We start from the raw sequence: 22,895 nt of genomic DNA on the forward strand, positions 1-22,895 counted from the left end.
TTTAGTCCATTTATTTGAGAGCATTTTGCATTTGAAAGACTTGAAAATCTATTAAGAAAAATCCACAAACTTTAAGATGAATGGAATTATTTCACAAAAGTTTGCATCCGGTTTGTGAGGACTACAGTGGGCTAATTCAGTTCTTCAAATGACCAAATACAAGCTAGCTGATGTTACTGATCAATGTAAATGCAATGATTGTGGATTACTTAATAGGGATATTTTGTTCAAGAGAATGGTTTGCTTGCTATATTGGAAGTAAATAACAAATTCTCACGTCTTTCTTTGCTGTTGTTTGTACAACAGCTGGAATGAAGGCCTACGTTAACATCAAAGGAATTTGTGAAGAAGATAACGTTTCAATTTTGAAAACTAAGGAAGTGGAAGACGAGAATTACAGTTATGATTATTTTGAATTTGAAGATGAGGAGGTCAATCATATACAAATTAACTATTTGCCACGAACAACTGTAACCAAAAGCAGGTCAATGGAATGGATTTATTATATTGCTGCTGTGGAGTGTGAATGGGATTATGCTCCAACTCTCCCAGACAACATGAACAGGTACAGTCCTTTTATTATCATTGGTGATCCTTTGGGTGCTTTCAAAACTGTCATTACCTGCAAGAATATCACCAGTAGAGCTGAGTTTAATCAACATATCTCCAGCAATGTCCCTAATAATGGTTCCTTCTGAAAGAAGTCTTCAGCAAGGAGTCTTCAAGAGTAGGTCAGTGTTCAGTTGGAGACACTTGTACAGAATGCCCAACTTCAGGGTCTGGGATATCAGTGATCATTGGGGATGGCAAAGCAAATAACTAAATAAGCAGACAATAGTTTCATAGTCATCATTAGATTACTAATTCCAGATTATTACTGAATTCAAGTTCCAAAATCCATGGCAGGATTTAAGGCTGCGCCCTCAGAACATTATTTGATCTCTGGATTAAAAGTCCAACAATAATATCGTGAGACCATCACCTCCCATGAGGAAATGAGGAACAACAGGTTTTATGAATTTTACTAAAAATTGGTTGAGTTTCAATTTCAAGGAGTTTTTAAAAATTCATTCATAATAAGTCGGTGTCAATGAGTGGGGCAGTATTTATTGGCCACCCATAATTGTCCCTTGAACTGAATACTTATATGGCCATTTCAGAAGGTAGTTGAGAAATGTCCACATCTCAAAGTGTTTCATGATGAGCTCCCCTCTGTGCACTCTCGTGAGTTATCTTACACGATTCTTTGTTGCTCAGTTTATTATGTGTCGACAATGCCTCTATGGTTCCACTCTTGCATCATCCTAAAATAACCAGGATTGTAAGTATTGTCCACTGCTGAGACCTTCCAGAATTTGTACCATTTTTGAGGTCTATTTGTGCCCTAGGTCAATCCCTGCCAGCCACCTATAGCCGTAAACAGTACACACAGTGGGAGGGAAGTGATAAAGCTTCTGAGATACAGAGGTGTCGTGGGTAATACTTCATTGGAAAATAAATCTCACATTCATAAATATATTGCTACTTTATATCATCACCTACCAGATCAACTGTCATTATTACTGCAGCTATGTAATGAAGTTACATAGGTTACCAATCCTTAAAACTGTACCAGGGTTAGAACTCTTTCTAACAGAGTGTTACTGTTTCCCTAATGCATAACATAATATAAAATCTTGCCATTATCCAATGTGGGAGCATAACATATTGGAAAACTTTCAAAAAGATGAAAATGTTAACTGTAAGGATGCAGAACCTCTATCCTCAATTGCCCAAGCATCTGACTGACCATGTCCATGCTCCTGAGCTGACCCTGATAGAATCCCCTGACTGGGAATAGAATCCCTTGATTTGGCTGAGGACTACTCCCCTCAGACTTTGAGATATGGCCATTTGGTTGAAGTATATGCAGTGTGTTTGTTGTATGAGCTGCAGACACATGCTATAGGTGTGATGTTGAGGTAGCATGGTGTAGTACAACAACATGCCCACCTCCTTGACTATACACTGCTGACAAGCATGACAAGCTGCCTGGTTTTGTGTCTGCTCGAGAAACAAGGCAAGACTGAAAGACTGTGAGCCTGTAAGTTCTGACAGAAACAGCAAAGTGCAAAACGGAGAAGCAAAGATGCTATGAGCATCTAAGTAGGAGTAAAGTGACTGACTGTTATGAAGATGTGACTGTACTGTACTTTTAAGAAAAGTAAAAGCTAGCAGAACTACCTGACAACGCCAAGTGTTCTGAACAAGATACAATGTAACCCTTTGATCCAGCAGCTAGTATGGTTGCCTGGTAACAAAACAAAAATTTGAATTTGGCCAATCAGTTTAAATTATACCCCAAAAAATACCAAACTCCAATCAAGTTTGAATTTAGCATATTGACAATATTAAAAGCCAATGACACAATCCGATGCTTTGGAGGTATAAGACTGGAAAAAATTGAACAGTTGAGGGAGAACTGCCAAGCCACCAACACATGCAGACTACCTGCTGAATAGCTCTTTTAAAAGGTACCTTTATCAATCAGTAACCTGTGAAAGATAATCCTTAAGAAGGAGAAAAGAAGACAGAGGAAGGTACAAAGATTCAATAGCTGGCTGGTTATGAAATTTGAATTTTTGGTAAATGTTAATTGGGGGTTTTATCGGACTAGTGCTGTAGAAGAGGAAGGTAAGGCTAGAGAAAGGAGTTGTAAGTTAGTTAATTATTCTCTGCTATACTTTAAAAAATGAAGTTGTTGATTTTTTACTTTAAATAGTGACCTTTGGGATAGTGCTTGGCCTCTCGAATTTTCACAGATTACTGCACGGGATAAATCTTTTCTGTGTTGCTGGTTTAAATTAAGCAGGAGAGTTTACTCTGTGTCATAATAGTGGCCACTAAGAAAACAAGTGAATAGTTGTGAAATGCATATTGCCCTGTTGCATGAGATGGGTGCCTTCCTTGCATGGATAGAAGCCCAGCAGCAGCATTAGAATGAAAAGTGTCAAAGTGGAGTAAAGTATTCTAAATGAGTTAGAGATGTGCCATGATGATGTGTTGAGGCTGCTATGTGTCTGATGGATGGGCTTTGCAGGAATCACTGTACGTGGAGTGTATCCTATATTGGTGACTGCTGAACAAGATGGAGGCACAAAGGAGCAAGTGGTGAGCGGCAACTGCTAGGTACCTGCTCTGACTTTGGGAATTTTCAACTCTGGTTTCCCCCTTCTGTTTGGTACAATAGCAAACTGCCTATAAATGAAATGAGAATAGGTAATAATGAGATGTTAGTACATGTAAATAGGCCTCACCGCTCACTAATGGGATTCTTGTCTGGACACTAAAACATTGCTTGGAAAATCAAACTTTTAATTCAACACCAGAAATTTGTTTTTCTGATTTTCCCAACCTACTTGCCACTGTCCATGTCATGCAAGGGCTGGTGAGAAAAGGAGACCAGGGTCCTGAGTGAAGGTAAATTAAACCTATTCAGCAGATTCTCATCTTTCCAGTTCCCCTTTGTCTATGTCCCAACAGTTTGGCATTAAACAGTTTTGGGCAGACTTTAGGAACTGTCCTTTCGTGTCTGGTCTCAGCCCTGGAATAAGCATTACAACAGAAAAACACTAAAAACTAAATTAAAATAAGAAACAGCTAACGGCAAGGATTGTGGTGAAAGAAGCATTTATTGATGAAATCTACTTCCAAATATATCCTTTTCATGCTTATTTCTTCCTTCAGTGAGTTAAGACGCAAGTTTCTGGAAAGGGGTCCAGACCGAATTGGAAAGGAATATAAAAAGGCTGTTTTCGTGGAGTATACTGACAGCACCTTCACGGTTGTAAAACACAAGCCAAATCCAGAGTCGTCAAAGGGGATTCTGGGTCCAGTTTTACGTGGAGAGGTTGGAGATCGCTTTAAGGTAAAGTATTCCATTATACTTGAGTAGTTTGTGATAGAAGTGAAATGTTATGGCATGGAGCATTCTGCACGTGTCAACTGAAATTATGATAACAGCGCTTTTTTAAAATCTATTTCATGTTTAGTTTATATTTTGTATTGATAGAAACAGTTTTTAAGGAAATCTTAAAGTTACCTTGAAACACAGAAATTAGCTACTGAATCAAACAAGTCCATACTAGGTGAACACCCAAGGCCATTCTTCGGCTTGAGTCAGTACTTCTGCTGGAATTTTCTTTTAGGTCCAAGTTTGTTTTGGCAATTGTTAAGTCCAGTTGAGGAGGAATGAATTGGTATCTTTCTTGTCAATCTCCTCCATTGGCTGCCACAAATATATGTTCGAATTAGTTATACCTCAGTTATATCTCACTCCTATTAATATGCAATAAACTGTTTCAGCAGAAATAATAAGGTGCCATTTCCAAGGTTTTCTTGAATAATAGGAAAAGCAATTTTAATCATTGCTAATATATAGGAAAATAATAAAGCACAACTACAAATACACACATACAAATCTGACAAGAGGATAGTGTCTAGTCCAAAAATGATAAAACATCATGTAGTTTAACGTTTACAATATGTCCTTGAGGTGTTAAAGTTTAACCTGTGACCATGATTGCTGAGAGGTGTTCTGGATTAACAGCAGCTGTGGTTATTGTGAATAGCTTTGAATTCCCAATGTTACAATGCTTTTCCAATTTACTTTGGCTATGGGATTTGTCCTTCCTGGATGAAAGAGACAGAGAGAGAGAAAGAGAGAGAGAGATTGACAGAGACTCTTCTTCAGTTCTAGTCACAAATCCATCTCTCCTATCAAAAGCAGCTCTCTGAAATACAATTGGTTTGTACGTTCCAATGTTTGAGATTTTTGTTTTCAAACTGTATAACTGCAAGCAATATCTTTCATCTCTAACATGTGAAATATATCATACCGGTCTAAATCATGGTAAGAGTTGCAGGTTTCTTCACATCTGGTTAGTTTCAGTCCCTTTTGATAAAAATGTTAGTATTGGTTCAGAATGGCTCTTACTTATTATTGGATTAACCTGAAGTCAGATAATGACAGCTGCTTTTACATCAGTTTTTTTTCATTTTTGAAACCATTTCAGTATTAGAAAGTCCCAGGTATTAAAAACAGATGATGTAATTCAAAAATTGATAGCCCATACTTTATCACTATTGTACCACAATGGTAGTCTAAGGCTTCTGCAGTCTGCAATTACTCAATGATGTTCGGGCCAACTGGCCTTCTAGCACCAACGTGATGGGCACTGCTTGTGGTTGTTGAAGGTGCAGCTGTACTGTCATCCTGAGAGAGGGCAAACTACTTCATTTTCATTGCAGGACAACTGCAACACTTAACAACAACTTGCATTGATTTAATGTGTTTAATGTGATTAAAAAGTCAAAAGTCACGACACAGAAATGTTACCAAATACAATTTAACATTCGTCCTTAAAAGGTGATACCAGGTTGGATGGCCAAAATCTTGGTCAGAGATTTTAAGAAGTGGCTTAAGGGAGAAAAGAGAGTTTGTGAGACAGAGATTTAAAAAGGGAATTCCAGAGTTTAGGATCAGACAGCTGAAGGCATGGCCACCATTAGTCAAACAATTCAAATAAGGTAGCTATAATGGGAAATCCTACTTTGACAATCCTGGTCATGCCAATCCATTCCTTCTTGCACTGGTCCTTGGAGCAATTTAGCTGGTATTGATCTTACCAGCTACTCCTTTCCACTTGTGATGGTAGATTTAATGGGCCTCTGCTATCTCACACAGCACAAACATCTCAATATGTGCTCCAGAGAATGTGAAGGCTGTGAATACTGTTACACGGTGCCAATAACACCAGGCCCCTCTAATTCTTTCTTGAATTATGTGCCTTGTGTGCTGCAGGCTGAATCTAAGTAGCAAGTCAAATTTTCCACCCTCCCAGGTATATATAAGCTGCCTATAAGGAGCACAGTTAGCACTAGTTAAACAAATGTCTGGCTATAGATTGCCCAAAAATCAAATATAAAGTACCACTCTGTAACACACACCAACAATGATCACACCGCATACAATCTTCACCACAAAACTGTGGAACATCTTCATGTCCATGCCTGTCACATTCGCTGATGTATTGCCTGCTTTGCTCAATTACTTTCTGATGCAACTTGTGTTTGTCGTAGGCTCTGGATTAGTGGTGCTGGAAAACCACAGCAGTTCAGGCAGCATCTGAAGAGCAGTACAATCGACATTCCGGGCAAAAGCCCTTCATCAGGAATATAGGCAGAGAGCCGTAGGCTAACAAGATTAACAAGATATCCTAGTCATGTCAACTCCAACCTGCTGAGTCCATCAGTACTGGAAATGTCCATACTTCCTGATATCTGCATTATTTCCCACAACCTGAAAGTCAGAGCAATTACTCCAAACTGGTGAATAAGATGGCGTATGTGCAGATGGGGCCAGTGTCATTAGCTGTCATGTGAGAAACATCAGAATGCATCAGTGCACACGCTGCTGCTGAGATCATCTGTGTGCAGTGATGTCAGTGCTGATGCATACACAGACTGCGCCACATTTATTTTGCGTTAATTAATTTTTAAAAAGTGACAATCAGTTCCTCTTGCTGACTTGGACACTTCCTTATGCACTTCCTCGCACATGCTGATTCATTCAAGGGTGAGGCGTAGGACAGGCAGTCGTGCCAGTTGCTACCTCAGGCCATTTGTTTTGTTCCCTTTCAAAGATGGTTCTCCATTTTGTCAATTTTAAAAAATTAATTGTCGAACTCACTGCAGAGCTTTATTAAATCCTTTCTGCTCTGATGATTTTCTGCTAAACTTGGAGGTTGTTAATTTTCCTCATGACTTCAGGAATTAATTTCCAAATTGATAGCCAAATAACTTGGCAAGATAATTCTGGTGACAATAGAAACAGCCAGTTTCCCATTTCATTTGATAAACTTCCACGTATCAGTCACCACTTTTGAATGATGACTGCTTCCTCTTTGCACATGCATGCTCTTTGCACCACCTGGAGGTGGCATTGAATCCATTTCACAGCCACAGAAAATTGGCAAGGAAAAGATGAACACACCCTAACCTCAACTAATTGAGATCTGAATCCCCGGTGCTGTCATGTTACCTAAATGTCATCAGCCTCCAATCTCTAACTTCATGCTGTGGTCAATTATTCTCAGAGTCCTATCGCACATTTCCCATTGTCTTCATTTTTAATGGGAGATCCCACTGAAAACTGTTTTATGGAAAACATTATTGACAGCAATTGCACACTACATCTATAAATGTTGTTCTTTTCCACATGATACAGATCATCTTTAAGAATCTTGCGAGCAGACCATACAATATTAATCCACATGGACTGACAGAAATAAGGGTGGACAACACTGAAGGTAGGAAGATATTCTGTTAGAGTGACAAAGTCGACGCAGCCCCAATGGGGAAGCACTTCCCTAACTAACCTGTTCAGGATTGTTATTACACGCTTATAGAGGAGGTGGGACTTGAACCTGTGTTTCTTGGCCAGAGGGAGGGACATTACCACTACACTACAAGAGCTCCAATTGTCCCCACTAAGAACTTGCAAGACTACTCTGTGATCAAAAATCAGTGTACTTTGTAACGAACAGGACTGCGCTGGACTCGAAACTCTGCTTTCTCTCCACAGATGCTGCACAACTGCTGAGTTTCTCCATCTGTATCATATCTGTTCTGAGGATACCAACTTTGACAAGGATAACAGTGAAATGTCTACCTTCTTCCTCAACTGAGGATTCCCCACTGTCATGGTTGACAGAGCCCTCAGCCATGTCTGACCCATCTCCCGCATTTCTGCGCTCACCCTTCTCTTCCCTCCCACAGCACAGATAGACAATAGACAATAGGTGCAGGAGTAGGCCATTCTGCCCTTCAAGTCTGCACCACTATTCAATATGATCATGGCTGATCATCCTTAATCAGTATCCTGTTCCTGCCTTATCTCCATAACCCTTGATTCCACTATCCTTGAGAGCTCTATCCAACTCTTTCTTAAATGAATCCAGAGACTGGGCCTCCACTGCCCTCTGGGGAAGAGCATTCCACACACCCACCACTCTCTGGGTGAAGAAGTTTCTCCTCATCTCTGTCCTAAATGGTCTACCCCATATTTTTAAGCTGTGTCCTCTGGTTCGGCAATCACCCATCAGCAGAAACATGTTTCCTGCCTCCAGAGTGTCCAATCCTTTAATAATCTTATATGTCTCAATCAGATCCCCTCTCAGTCTTGTAAACTCAAGGGTATACAAGCCCAGTCACTCCAGTCTTTCAGCGTAAGGTAGTCCCGCCATTACAGGAATTGACCTTGTGAACCTACACTGCACTCCCTCAATAGCCAGAATGTCTGTCCTCAAATATGGAGACCAGAACTGCACATAATATTCCAAGTGTGGTCTCACCAGGGCCCTGTACAGCTGCAGAAGAACCTCTTTGCTTCTATACTCAATCCCTCTTGTTATGAAGGCCAGCATGCTTTTAGCCTTCTTCACTACTTGCTGTACCTGCGTGCTTACCTTCATTGGCTGGTGTACAAGAACACCCAGATCTCTTTGTACTGCCCCTTTACCTAAATTGATTCCATTTAAGTAGTAATCTGCCTTCCTGTTCTTGCCACCAAAGTGGATAACCATACATTTATCCACATTAAACTGCATCTGCCATGCATCTGACCATTCACCTAACCTGTCCAGGTCACCCTGTAATCTCCTAACATCCTCCTCACATTTCAACCTGCCACCCAGCTTAGTATCATCTGCAAATTTGCTAATGTTATTACTAATACCATCTTCTATATCATTAATATATATTGTAAAAAGCTGCGGTCCCAGCACTGATCCCTGCGGTACCCCACTGGTCACTGCCTGCCATTCCGAAATGGAGCCGTTTATCAATACTCTTTGTTTCCTGTCAGCCAACCAACTCTCAATCCAAGTTAGTACTTTGCCCCAATACCATGCGCCCTAATATTGCGGAGAAAGTGAGGACTGCAGATGCTGGAGATCAGGGTTGAAAATGTGTTGCTGGAAAAGCGCAGCAGGTCAGGCAGCATCCAAGGAACAGGAGAATCAACGTTTCGGGCATAAGCTCTTCTTCAGGAATGAGGAAAATGTGTCCAGCAGGCTAAGATAAAAAGTAGGGAGGTTGGGCGTTGGAAATGCGATAGGTGGAAGGAGGTCAATGTGAGGGTGATAGGCCAGAGTGGGGTGGGGGAGGAGAGGTCAGGAAGAAGATTGCAGGTTAGGAAGGCGGTGCTGAGTTCGAGGGATTTGACTGAGACAAGCTGGGGGGAGGGGAAATGAGGAAACTGGAGAAATCTGAGTTCATCCCTTGTGGTTGGAGGGTTCCTAGGTGGAAGATGAGGCGCTCTTCCTCCAACCGTCGTGTTGCTATGGTCTGGCGATGGAGGAGTCTAAGGACCTGCATGTCCTTGGTGGAGTGGGAGGGGGAGTTGAAGTGTTGAGCCACGGGGTGGTTGGGATGGACCACCCCGTGGCTCAACACTTCAACTCCCCCTCCCACTCCACCAAGGGCATGCAGGTCCTTGGACTCCTCCATCGCCAGACCATAGCAACACGACGGTTGGAGGAAGAGCGCCTCATCTTCCGCCTAGGAACCCTCCAACCACAAGGGATGAACTCAGATTTCTCCAGTTTCCTCATTTCCCCTCCCCCCACCTTGTCTCAGTCCCAACCCTTGAACTCAGCACTGCCTTCCTAAACTGCAATCTTCTTCCTGACCTCTCCGCCCCCACCCCACTCCGGCCTATCACCCTCACCTTGACCTCCTTCCACCTATCGCATTTCCAACGCCCCTCCCCCAAGTCCCTCCTCCCTATCTTTTATCTTAGCCTGCTGGACACACTTTCATCATTCCTGAAGAAGGGCTTATGCCTGAAACATCGATTCTCCTGTTCCTTGGATGCTGCCTGACCTGCTGCGCCTTTCCAGCAACACAGTTTCAGCCCTAATATTGCTCACTAACCTCCTATGTGGGACTTTATCAAAAGCTTTCTGTAAAGTCCAGGTACACTACATCTACTGGATCTCCCTCGGCCATCTTCAGAGTTACATCCTCAAAAAATTCCAGAAGATTAGTCAAGCATGATTTCCCCTTCATAAATCCATGCTGACTCTGACCTATCCTGTTACTACTATCCAGATGTGTCGTAATTTCATCCTTTATAATAGACTCCAGCATCTTTCCCACCACTGAGGTCAGACTAACTGGTCTATAATTTCCTGATTTCTCTCTCCCACCTTTCTTAAAAAGTGGTACAACATTAGCCACCCTCCAATCCGTAGCAACTGATCCCGAATTTATCGAACTCTGGAAAATAATCACCAACGCATCCACGATTTCTCAAGCCACCTCCTTCAGTACCCTGGGATGTAGACCATCAGGCCCCGGGGACTTATCAATCTTCAGACCTAACAGTCTCTCCAACACCATTCCTGGCAAATATAAATTCCCTTCAGTTCAGGTCCTTCAGCCACTGTTACCTCAGGGAGATTACTTGTGTCTTTCCCAGTGAACACAGATCTGAAGTACCAATTCAATTCTTCTGCCATTTCTTTGTTCCCCGTAATATATTCCCCTGTTTCTGTCTTCAAGGGCCCAATTTTAGTCTTAACCATTATTTTGCCTTTCACATACCTAAAAAAGCTTTTACTATCCTCTTTTATATTTTTGGCCAGTTTACCTTCGTACCTCATTTTTTCTCTGCGTATTTCCTTCTTAGTAATCCTCTGTTGTTCTTTAAAAGCTTCCCAGTCCTCTGTTACCCACTTATCTTTGCTATGTTATACTTTTTCTCTTTTAACTTTATATGTTTCTTAACTTCCCTCATCATGCCTCCTCCTAGGATCTTTCTTCCTTTTTGGAATGAACTGATCCTGCATCTTCTGCATTACACACAGAAATATCTGCCATTGTTCCTCCACTGTCATCCCTGCTAAGGTATTGCACCATTGAACTTTGGCCAGCTCCTCCCTCATAGCTCCATAGTTCCCTTTATTCAACGGAAATATTGTCACTTCCGATTGTACCCTCTCCCTCTCAAATTGCAGATTGAAACTTATTGTATTATGGTCACTACTTCCCAATGGCTCCTTCACTTCGAGGTCCCTGATCAATTCTGCTTCGTTGCACAATACCAGATCCAGAATTGACTTCTCCCTGGTAGGCTCCAGCACCAGCTGTTCTAAGAATCCATCTCGGAGGCACTCCACAAAGTCTCTTTCTTGAGGTCCAATACCATCTTGATTCTCCCAGTCTACCTGAATGTTGAAATACCCCATAACAACTGTTGTAACATCTTTGCGACAGGCCAATTTCAGCTCCTGATTTAACTTACATCCGACATCCAGACTACTGTTTGGGGGCTGGTAGATAACTCCCAATAGGGTTCTCTAGGTCCTTATTTTCTACCTCACCAGCATCCACACCCAAAAGATCATAAATCACCATTTTGGCTACCTCCAGCTGGATGCCACCACCAGGCACATATTCCCCTCTCTTCCCTTGTCAGCCTTCCTCAGGGACAGTTCTCTCTGGAACATTCTGGTCAACTCCTCCTCCATTCTCAACACCATCCACAGCACCTTCCCAAGCAATTTGTCCATTTACTTCCTCCTTCCGCATCATTCAAGGCCCTAGAAACACCTTCTGGATGAACCTGCCATTTACCTTCATTTCATTCAATCTGGTCTAATGTATTCACTGCTCACAACATGGTCTCCTCTACACAGGGGAGATGAATGCACACTGGGCGACAGTTTTGCAGAACACCTACGCTCTGTGAGCAAAAATGACCCCAAGCTTCTGGTTGCCTGCCACTTCAACACACCAACACGTTCCCTGGTCAACATCTCTGTCTCAGGCTTGCTGCAGTGTTCCAGTGAAGGTCAGCACAAGCTGGAAGAACAGCATCACATTTTCTGTCTTGGGACCCTGCAGCCTTTATGACAATTTTCGAGCTGGAATATCTCTTTCCATGTCCTTTAACTATGTCACACATGGGTTGCCTTCATCACAGGAATCCATTTTCACTGTCCCCCTTAGTCCAAGAACTCCCCACCTACGTTCGGGACACCACCCACGCCCTCCACCTCCTCTATGATTTTTGCTTCCACGGTCCCCAACGCCTTATCTTCACCATGGAAATCCAGTCCCTGTACACCTCCATCCCCCATTATGAAGGACTCAAAGCCCACCGCTTCTTCCTTTCCCGCTGTACCAACCAGTACCCTTCCACTGACACCCTCCTTTGACTGACTGAACTGGTCCTCACTCTGAATAACTTCTCTTTCCAATCCTCCCACTTCCTCCAAACCAAAGGAGTAGCCATAGGCACCCGCATGGGCCCCAGTTATGCCTGCCTCTTCGTAGGATATGTGGAACAGTCCATCTTCCGCAGCTACACTTTCCTCCACTACATCGATGACTGTATCGGCGCTGCCTCGTGCTCCCACGAGGTGGTTGAACAGTTCATCCACTTTACCAACACTTTTCAGCCCGACCTCAAATTTACCTGGACCATCTCAGACTCCTCCCTCCCCTTCCTAGACCTCTCCATTTCTATCTCGGGCGACCGAATCAACACGGACATTTACTATAAACCGACCGACTCCCACAGCTACCTAGACTACACCTCCTCCCACCCTGCCCCTTGTAAAAACGCCATCCCATATTCCCAATTCCTTCGTCTCCGCCGCATCTGCTCCCAGGAGGACCAGTTCTAATATCGCACAACACAGATGGCCTCCTTCTTCAAAGACCGCAATTTCCCCCCAGACATGATCAACGATGCTCTCCACCACATCTCCTCCACTTCCCGCTCTTCTGCCCTTGAGCCCTGCCCCTCCAATCACCACCAGGACAGAACCCCACTGGTCCTCACCTACCACCCCACCAACCTCCATATACATCATATCATCTGTCGTCATTTCCGCCACCTCCAAACGGACCTCACCACCAGGGATATATTTCCCTCCCCTCCCCTATCAGCGTTCTGAAAAGACCACTCCCTCCGTGACTCCTTTGTCAGGTCCACACCCCCCACCAACCCAACCTCCACTCCTGGCAACTTCCCCTGCAACCGCAAGAAATGCAAAACTTGCACCCACACTTCCCCCCTTACTTCCCTCCAAGGCCCCAAGGGATCTTTCCATATCCACCACAAATTCACCTGCACCTCCACACACATCATCTATTGCATCTGCTGCACCCGATGTGGCCTCCTCTATATTGGGGAGACAGGCCGCTTACTTGCGGATCGTTTCAGAGAACACCTCTGGGACACCCGGACCAACCAACCCAACCACCCCGTGGCTCAACACTTCAACTCCCCCTCCCACTCCACCAAGAACATGCAGGTCCTTGGACTCCTCCATCGCCAGACCATAGCAACACGACGGCTGGAGGAAGAGTGCCTCATCTTCCGCCTAGGAACCCTCCAACCACAAGGGATGAACTCAGATTTCTCCAGTTTCCTCATTTCCCCTCCCCCCACCTTGTCTCAGTCCCAACCCTTGAACTCAGCACTGCCTTCCTAAACTGCAATCTTCTTCCTGACCTCTCCGCCCCCACCCCACTCCGGCCTATCACCCTCACCTTGACCTCCTTCCACCTATCGCATTTCCAACGCCCCTCCCCCAAGTCCCTCCTCCCTATCTTTTATCTTAGCCTGCTGGACACACTTTCATCATTCCTGAAGAAGGGCTTATGCCTGAAACATCGATTCTCCTGTTCCTTGGATGCTGCCTGACCTGCTGCGCCTTTCCAGCAACACAGTTTCAGCCCTAATATTGCTCACTAACCTCCTATGTGGGACTTTATCAAAAGCTTTCTGTAAAGTCCAGGTACACTACATCTACTGGATCTCCCTCGGCCATCTTCAGAGTTACATCCTCAAAAAATTCCAGAAGATTAGTCAAGCATGATTTCCCCTTCATAAATCCATGCTGACTCTGACCTATCCTGTTACTACTATCCAGATGTGTCGTAATTTCATCCTTTATAATAGACTCCAGCATCTTTCCCACCACTGAGGTCAGACTAACTGGTCTATAATTTCCTGATTTCTCTCTCCCACCTTTCTTAAAAAGTGGTACAACATTAGCCACCCTCCAATCCGTAGCAACTGATCCCGAATTTATCGAACTCTGGAAAATAATCACCAACGCATCCACGATTTCTCAAGCCACCTCCTTCAGTACCCTGGGATGTAGACCATCAGGCCCCGGGGACTTATCAATCTTCAGACCTAACAGTCTCTCCAACACCATTCCTGGCAAATATAAATTCCCTTCAGTTCAGGTCCTTCAGCCACTGTTACCTCAGGGAGATTACTTGTGTCTTTCCCAGTGAACACAGATCTGAAGTACCAATTCAATTCTTCTGCCATTTCTTTGTTCCCCGTAATATATTCCCCTGTTTCTGTCTTCAAGGGCCCAATTTTAGTCTTAACCATTATTTTGCCTTTCACATACCTAAAAAAGCTTTTACTATCCTCTTTTATATTTTTGGCCAGTTTACCTTCGTACCTCATTTTTTCTCTGCGTATTTCCTTCTTAGTAATCCTCTGTTGTTCTTTAAAAGCTTCCCAGTCCTCTGTTACCCACTTATCTTTGCTATGTTATACTTTTTCTCTTTTAACTTTATATGTTTCTTAACTTCCCTCATCATGCCTCCTCCTAGGATCTTTCTTCCTTTTTGGAATGAACTGATCCTGCATCTTCTGCATTACACACAGAAATATCTGCCATTGTTCCTCCACTGTCATCCCTGCTAAGGTATTGCACCATTGAACTTTGGCCAGCTCCTCCCTCATAGCTCCATAGTTCCCTTTATTCAACGGAAATATTGTCACTTCCGATTGTACCCTCTCCCTCTCAAATTGCAGATTGAAACTTATTGTATTATGGTCACTACTTCCCAATGGCTCCTTCACTTCGAGGTCCCTGATCAATTCTGCTTCGTTGCACAATACCAGATCCAGAATTGACTTCTCCCTGGTAGGCTCCAGCACCAGCTGTTCTAAGAATCCATCTCGGAGGCACTCCACAAAGTCTCTTTCTTGAGGTCCAATACCATCTTGATTCTCCCAGTCTACCTGAATGTTGAAATACCCCATAACAACTGTTGTAACATCTTTGCGACAGGCCAATTTCAGCTCCTGATTTAACTTACATCCGACATCCAGACTACTGTTTGGGGGCTGGTAGATAACTCCCAATAGGGTTCTCTAGGTCCTTATTTTCTACCTCACCAGCATCCACACCCAAAAGATCATAAATCACCATTTTGGCTACCTCCAGCTGGATGCCACCACCAGGCACATATTCCCCTCTCTTCCCTTGTCAGCCTTCCTCAGGGACAGTTCTCTCTGGAACATTCTGGTCAACTCCTCCTCCATTCTCAACACCATCCACAGCACCTTCCCAAGCAATTTGTCCATTTACTTCCTCCTTCCGCATCATTCAAGGCCCTAGAAACACCTTCTGGATGAACCTGCCATTTACCTTCATTTCATTCAATCTGGTCTAATGTATTCACTGCTCACAACATGGTCTCCTCTACACAGGGGAGATGAATGCACACTGGGCGACAGTTTTGCAGAACACCTACGCTCTGTGAGCAAAAATGACCCCAAGCTTCTGGTTGCCTGCCACTTCAACACACCAACACGTTCCCTGGTCAACATCTCTGTCTCAGGCTTGCTGCAGTGTTCCAGTGAAGGTCAGCACAAGCTGGAAGAACAGCATCACATTTTCTGTCTTGGGACCCTGCAGCCTTTATGACAATTTTCGAGCTGGAATATCTCTTTCCATGTCCTTTAACTATGTCACACATGGGTTGCCTTCATCACAGGAATCCATTTTCACTGTCCCCCTTAGTCCAAGAACTCCCCACCTACGTTCGGGACACCACCCACGCCCTCCACCTCCTCTATGATTTTTGCTTCCACGGTCCCCAACGCCTTATCTTCACCATGGAAATCCAGTCCCTGTACACCTCCATCCCCCATTATGAAGGACTCAAAGCCCACCGCTTCTTCCTTTCCCGCTGTACCAACCAGTACCCTTCCACTGACACCCTCCTTTGACTGACTGAACTGGTCCTCACTCTGAATAACTTCTCTTTCCAATCCTCCCACTTCCTCCAAACCAAAGGAGTAGCCATAGGCACCCGCATGGGCCCCAGTTATGCCTGCCTCTTCGTAGGATATGTGGAACAGTCCATCTTCCGCAGCTACACTTTCCTCCACTACATCGATGACTGTATCGGCGCTGCCTCGTGCTCCCACGAGGTGGTTGAACAGTTCATCCACTTTACCAACACTTTTCAGCCCGACCTCAAATTTACCTGGACCATCTCAGACTCCTCCCTCCCCTTCCTAGACCTCTCCATTTCTATCTCGGGCGACCGAATCAACACGGACATTTACTATAAACCGACCGACTCCCACAGCTACCTAGACTACACCTCCTCCCACCCTGCCCCTTGTAAAAACGCCATCCCATATTCCCAATTCCTTCGTCTCCGCCGCATCTGCTCCCAGGAGGACCAGTTCTAATATCGCACAACACAGATGGCCTCCTTCTTCAAAGACCGCAATTTCCCCCCAGACATGATCAACGATGCTCTCCACCACATCTCCTCCACTTCCCGCTCTTCTGCCCTTGAGCCCTGCCCCTCCAATCACCACCAGGACAGAACCCCACTGGTCCTCACCTACCACCCCACCAACCTCCATATACATCATATCATCTGTCGTCATTTCCGCCACCTCCAAACGGACCTCACCACCAGGGATATATTTCCCTCCCCTCCCCTATCAGCGTTCTGAAAAGACCACTCCCTCCGTGACTCCTTTGTCAGGTCCACACCCCCCACCAACCCAACCTCCACTCCTGGCAACTTCCCCTGCAACCGCAAGAAATGCAAAACTTGCACCCACACTTCCCCCCTTACTTCCCTCCAAGGCCCCAAGGGATCTTTCCATATCCACCACAAATTCACCTGCACCTCCACACACATCATCTATTGCATCTGCTGCACCCGATGTGGCCTCCTCTATATTGGGGAGACAGGCCGCTTACTTGCGGATCGTTTCAGAGAACACCTCTGGGACACCCGGACCAACCAACCCAACCACCCCGTGGCTCAACACTTCAACTCCCCCTCCCACTCCACCAAGAACATGCAGGTCCTTGGACTCCTCCATCGCCAGACCATAGCAACACGACGGCTGGAGGAAGAGTGCCTCATCTTCCGCCTAGGAACCCTCCAACCACAAGGGATGAACTCAGATTTCTCCAGTTTCCTCATTTCCCTCCCCCCACCTTGTCTCAGTCCCAACCCTCGAACTCAGCAGCACCTTTCTAACCTGCAATCTTCTTCCTGTCCTCTCCACCCCCACCCCCACTCCGGACTATCACCCTCACCTTAACCCCCTTTCACCTATCGCATTTCCAACGCCCCTCCCCCAAGTCCCTCCTCCCTACCTTTTATCTTAGCCTGCTTGGCACACTCTCCTCATTCCTGAAGAAGGGCTCATGCCCGAAACATCGATTCTCCTGCTCCTTGGATGCTGCCTGACCTGCTGCGCTTTTCCAGCAACACATTTTCAGCTTTGATCTCCAGCATCTGCAGTCCTCACTTTCTCCATTTTCACTCACTCAGGTACCCCATTGGCAGCTTTTCTTTCTCACTGGCTTACCATTATCCATTCCTTTATCTGCACAATTACTGTTTTCTCTCTCTCTGGGCTCCATCTCCATCTAACGCTTACTCCTTCCCCTTCCACAACCCCAAAACCTGTCTTTTGAGCATATATACCAAACCTTTTCTCGCTACAATCAGGAGGGTCACTGCATCTGAAACTCTGCTTTCTCTCTACAAATGCTGCTGAGTTTCTCCAGCAATTTCTGTTATTGTTTCTGACTGAGGCTTAGTAGCAGATATTATCCATGTTTACCTCATACTTATCACAGAACTAGGAAGAAAACTTTTCTATAAATAAAGAGGACATTAATGGAGACAATTTATACCACATAACTATGAAAAAGACATTGCTTACATATTTGTAAATGGCATTACAAAACCTGTCCACTGAGTGGTAACATGATCTTTTCATATGAGCTTTGTCTCGCAAAGGTCAAAGACTTTCCAAATATGAGCAATGTTAAAGATATTCAGCTGATCAAGTGTTTTTGTTTTTGGAAAACCTCAAATCCACATTCTTGGCTATCCTTAATAACCTTTCATCCCCTTGCTCAACAAGAATCTATTTATGTCTGCCTTACAAACCTTCTAGGACTCTGCTTCAACACCTTTTCAGGAGAAGAGTTCCAAAGGCTGACACACACTGAGAGAAAAAAAAAGTTGCCTCATCTCTGTTTTAGGAGAAAGTGAGGACTGCAGGTGCTGGATATCAGAGTCGAAAAGGGTGGCACTGGAAAAGCACTACAGGTCAGGCAGCATCTGAGGAACAGGAGAATCGATGATTCGGGCATAAGCCCTTTCTGATGAAGGGCTTATGCCCGAAACATCGATTCTCCTGCTCTTTGGATGCTTCCTGACCTACTATGCTTTTTCAGCACCACACTTTTCGACCTATCTCTGTTTTAAATGGGCAACCTCAGATTTTTAAACAATGACTCCTCGTTCTTGATTCTCCCATAAGAGGCAACATCCTCTCGACATTTACCCTGTTAAGACCTCGCAGCATCTTACATGTTTCAATTGAATCACCACTAACTTTTTAAAACTCTAGTAGATACAAGCCTAGCCTGTCCAACCTTTCCTCATAAGATAACCCACTCATTTCAGATATTATTCCACTTAGCCATCTCTAATCCAATTCCAATACATTCATATCCTTCTTTAAATATAATTCGGAGATGCTGGTGTTGGATCGGGGTGTACAAAGTTAAAAATCACACAACACCAGGTTATAGTCCAACAGGTTTAATTGGAAGCACACTAGCTTTTGGAGCGACGCTCCTTCATCAGGTGATTGTGGAGGGCTCCATCGTAACACAGAATTTATAGCAAAAATTTGCTGTGTGATGTAACTGAACTTATATTTTGAAGAATTGATTGTCTGTTAAGCCTTTCATCTGTTAGAATACAGTGATAGTTTAACTTCTTTCATGTGTAAATCACAAAACCCTTTTTTTAAAAGTTGCATTCTCGGGTTAGCTGTTACCAATGGTAATAGCTAGACAATGTGTTGAAGGTGTTAGCCCCCTGTGTTCTCTGTCTATGACCTGATGTTTAGATTGATTCCAATCTAAAAAGTGAAATAACAGAGTTTTACATAAATTCATGCAGTTTTTGAGCTCAGAGTTCGACATGAATCTATGTGGTTTTTGAGCAAAGTGCAATGTAGCTTTGTACCAAAAAATTTCACCACACAAAATATATATGTGTGCATGTGGGTCTTTGTCTGTCTGTGTGTGTGTCTGTCTGGGGTGGGGGTTGTGAGTGTGAGAAAATGTGTGTGTGTGTGTGTGGTGAGTGCAGAGTGTCTTAAGTCTGTGAGGGGGTGCATGTGTGGGAGTCTGTGTGTCTATAAGGGTGTGTGTGGGTGTCTGTGTGCGAGTCTGTGTGTATCTGTGTCCATTTGTATGTGAGAGTGTGTGTGTGTGTAGGAATATCTGTGTGTGTGTGTGTGTGTAGTGCAATGGTGATCACCTGTAATGTGACAGCATTCCAGACATTGTCTCACCAGTGCCCTGTAAAACTGAAGCATAACCTCCAGATTTTTATCTTCAAGTCCCCCCACAATAAATGATAACATTCCATTAGCTTTTCTAAAAACTTGCTGTACCTATATTCTAATTCATGCAATAGTAAACTCAGATCCCTGGGCACTTCATTCATTTTAAAACCTTTCTGTTTGAAAAATGTTACAATCTGGATTGGAACAACATTAAGAACAAAGATGTTATTTCCAAGCAGAATACACAAATTTCAACTGAGTTATTATATAATGGTAACCAGAACTGTTCCACCTTGCACAGCATCCATATTTAATCTTTATCAAAATGTCTCCTTTATGTGCTCTGCTGGACAAAGTTCTCACTTGAATGTACTTCAGAACAGATTATTGAATAACAAGTTTGTAAGCATTATGGCTGTTAGATTAATGGTATTAATAGTGTTTTTATTAAGATTCTTCAATTTCTGGAACTGATTCTGCACGCTGTATAAATTCCGGTTGGATTCTATCTGCAGGTTACAATGTAAGAAACCATATTGTTAAGCCCAATAGTACAGTCACTTACTTTTGGAATGTGACTGAAAATGATGGACCAACCGACTCTGATCTGGGCTGCCTGACTCGATTTTACTTCAGTAATCTGGATATGGATCGTGATATCGCCTCAGGACTTATTGGCCCTCTGTTGATCTGTGCAAAAAACATGCTGGATATCAATGCACGAATGGTGAGGAGAAGCTCTGTGTTAATTATTTGAGATTATTCTCCATAAGTATTAGGTAATACCACACTTCCCCTTCCTTCCTTTCCTGGACACCTTGCATCCAGGACATTTAGTTGTCAATGCTGCCTTTCACTGTTATCACAACATCATTTTTCAACATAATTATCTGCATATGAAACTCATCAATATAATTTACTGCATGCCGTGCGTTCACATAAATATACTTCACTCCTAATTTAGACTTTGTTACTTTCTCTTTTATGATGAACCCATTGAAGACTTTGACCTGAGGAGCTCCTTGAAAGTAGAGTCGCAGGTGAACAGGATAGTGAAGAAGGCGTTTGGTATGCTTTCCTCTATTGGTCAGAGTATTGAGTATAGGAGTTGGGAGGTCATGTTGCAGGGTGTACAGTGCATTGGTTAGGCCACTTTTGGAATATTGTGCGCAATTCTGGTCTCCTTCCTATCAGAAGGATGTTGTGAAACTTGAAAGTGTTCAGAAAAGATTACCAAGCATGTTATCAGGGTTGGAGGGTTTGAGCTACAGGGAGAGGCTGAATAGGCTGGGGCTATTTTCCCTGGAGCGTCTGAGGCTGAGGGGTGACCTTATAGAGGTTTATAAAATTTTGAAGGGCATGGATAGGGTAAATAGACAAAGTATTTTCCCTGGTGTGGGGGAGTCCAGAACTAGAGGGCATAGGTTTAGGGTGAGAGGGTAAAGATATAAAAGAGACCTAACGGGCAACTTTTTCATGCAGAGAGTGGCGCATGTATGGAATGAGCTGCCAGAGGATGTGGTGGAGGCTGGTACAACTGCAACATTTAAAAGGCATCTGGATCGGTACATGAATAGGAAGTATTTGGAGGGATATGGGCCAGGTGCCGGCAAGTGAGACTAGATTAGGTTGGAATATCTGGTCGAGTTGGACTGAAGGGTCTGTTTCTGTGCTGTACATCTCTAGGACTCGAAGAGTCACTGGACCCGAAACATTAACTCTGACTTCTCTTCACAGATGCTGCCAGACCTTCTGAGCTTTTCCAGCAACTTCTGTTTTTGCCACTGAAAACTTTACTATTTTCTGATTCCAGTGCCACCTCTCTCTTCCAATATGCTTTGCATCTTGATATTCTCTCTAGTATCATCTCCAAGTTCCCACATGTTTTCAAGTTAGTTTAAACCCTCCCCAACAACACTAAAAAAATCACACTGCAAGGAAGTTGGTCCTAGCTCTGCTTAGGTTGAAATCCATCTCAGCCTGTGTATATCCCTCTACCCACTGCCAGCCTGAATTTCACACAAATTTAAATCCCTCCCTCTTGCATTGTCTTTCCAGATATGCATTCATCTGTTTTATTCCTGTTTTATTGTGTGTGACACTGGGAGTAATCCAGAGATTACTACCTTTAAGATCCTCTTTGTTAATTTCCTACCTAACTTCATATGTTGTTGTTGGTACCAAAATGGAAATGATGTCTGGCTTTTCACCAATTCCCCCTGAACGTATTCCACAGTCATTCAGTGACATCCTTGACACCCAAACCAGGAAGGACTTTACCCTAGATTCAAATCTGTAACTACAAGCACCTGTCTGTTCTCACAAATATCAAATTTCCCAGAACCATTTGCCTTTGGGCCTTCTTTGTGCACTCTGCACAGCTGAGCAAGTCATAGTTTTGGCTGCACTCCCCAGAGGAACCATCACTTTCATCAGTTTATACTTGACTGCCCAGTGGTCAGCAATTCATTGTTTCCTGAAAGTTCTGCAGTATGTAGCTGCAGGGTGACTACATTATAAACCTGTTATATAGAAAGCACTCAACCTCCTGGATGCCCGCTGTTGCTAAAGCTCTGAAACACCATGTTAGAGCTGCTGCAACTGACAACACTTCCTGTGCAAATTGTCACCCAGAACACAAGAGGCTCCCTAGAATTCCCACATATGACCAAATGTTCAATTGAGGGGGTCAGAACTGCCTTGACATTCCTCCAACTATTAAATGATAAACATTGCTACTATTAATAAACCTTACTACTCAAAATAAAGGCTCTCCAACTACTCACTTCCACTTTGTTGGAAATAGAGAAACTAACTGAATGTTTTATTTAAAATTTAAAATTTACCAGCTGCCTGCAATATTTCCTAATTTTGGAGAAATGAAAATGTTGAATGAAGAACCAGTTATAATTAAAGATTTCCATCCTACAGAAAAAAAGACAAATTGGAAACCGTAGAGAAATGCAGAATAGTATGCCACTCTTTTAAACTAATAGATTTCTGTCAGGTCTAACAATGAATTGACAGGCTACATCATGGAGTGATAAAATACATGCCAAAAAAGGTTAGATGGGTAACATTGAATATTAGGTTGGATTGATGTCCTTCTGGAACTTTATTTTATCTTGAACAAGAGGCAGAAACATAGTAGGAGGAATATGCCAAAGATTAA

General features: G+C 43.5%; 1 protein-coding gene across 2 annotated transcripts in view; it reads left to right on the top strand.

Moving 5' to 3' along the window:
- The window catches only part of LOC122557177 (coagulation factor V), a 104,552-nt gene that overhangs the window by 21,456 nt on the left and 60,201 nt on the right, over window positions 1-22,895 (top strand). For both annotated transcript variants that reach the window (XM_087992101.1, XM_043704576.2), the window contains exons 7-10: window positions 307-565; window positions 3,727-3,907; window positions 7,268-7,349; window positions 20,239-20,450. In XM_087992101.1, the coding sequence (XP_087848227.1) occupies window positions 307-565; window positions 3,727-3,907; window positions 7,268-7,349; window positions 20,239-20,450 (734 nt within the window). The remainder of the gene's footprint in view (window positions 1-306; window positions 566-3,726; window positions 3,908-7,267; window positions 7,350-20,238; window positions 20,451-22,895) is intronic.

This window comes from Chiloscyllium plagiosum, unplaced genomic scaffold (genome assembly GCF_037043375.1).
Source record: "Chiloscyllium plagiosum isolate Xiang-an unplaced genomic scaffold, Cpla_swu_hap1 HiC_scaffold_11, whole genome shotgun sequence".
NCBI lineage: Eukaryota > Metazoa > Chordata > Chondrichthyes > Orectolobiformes > Hemiscylliidae > Chiloscyllium > Chiloscyllium plagiosum.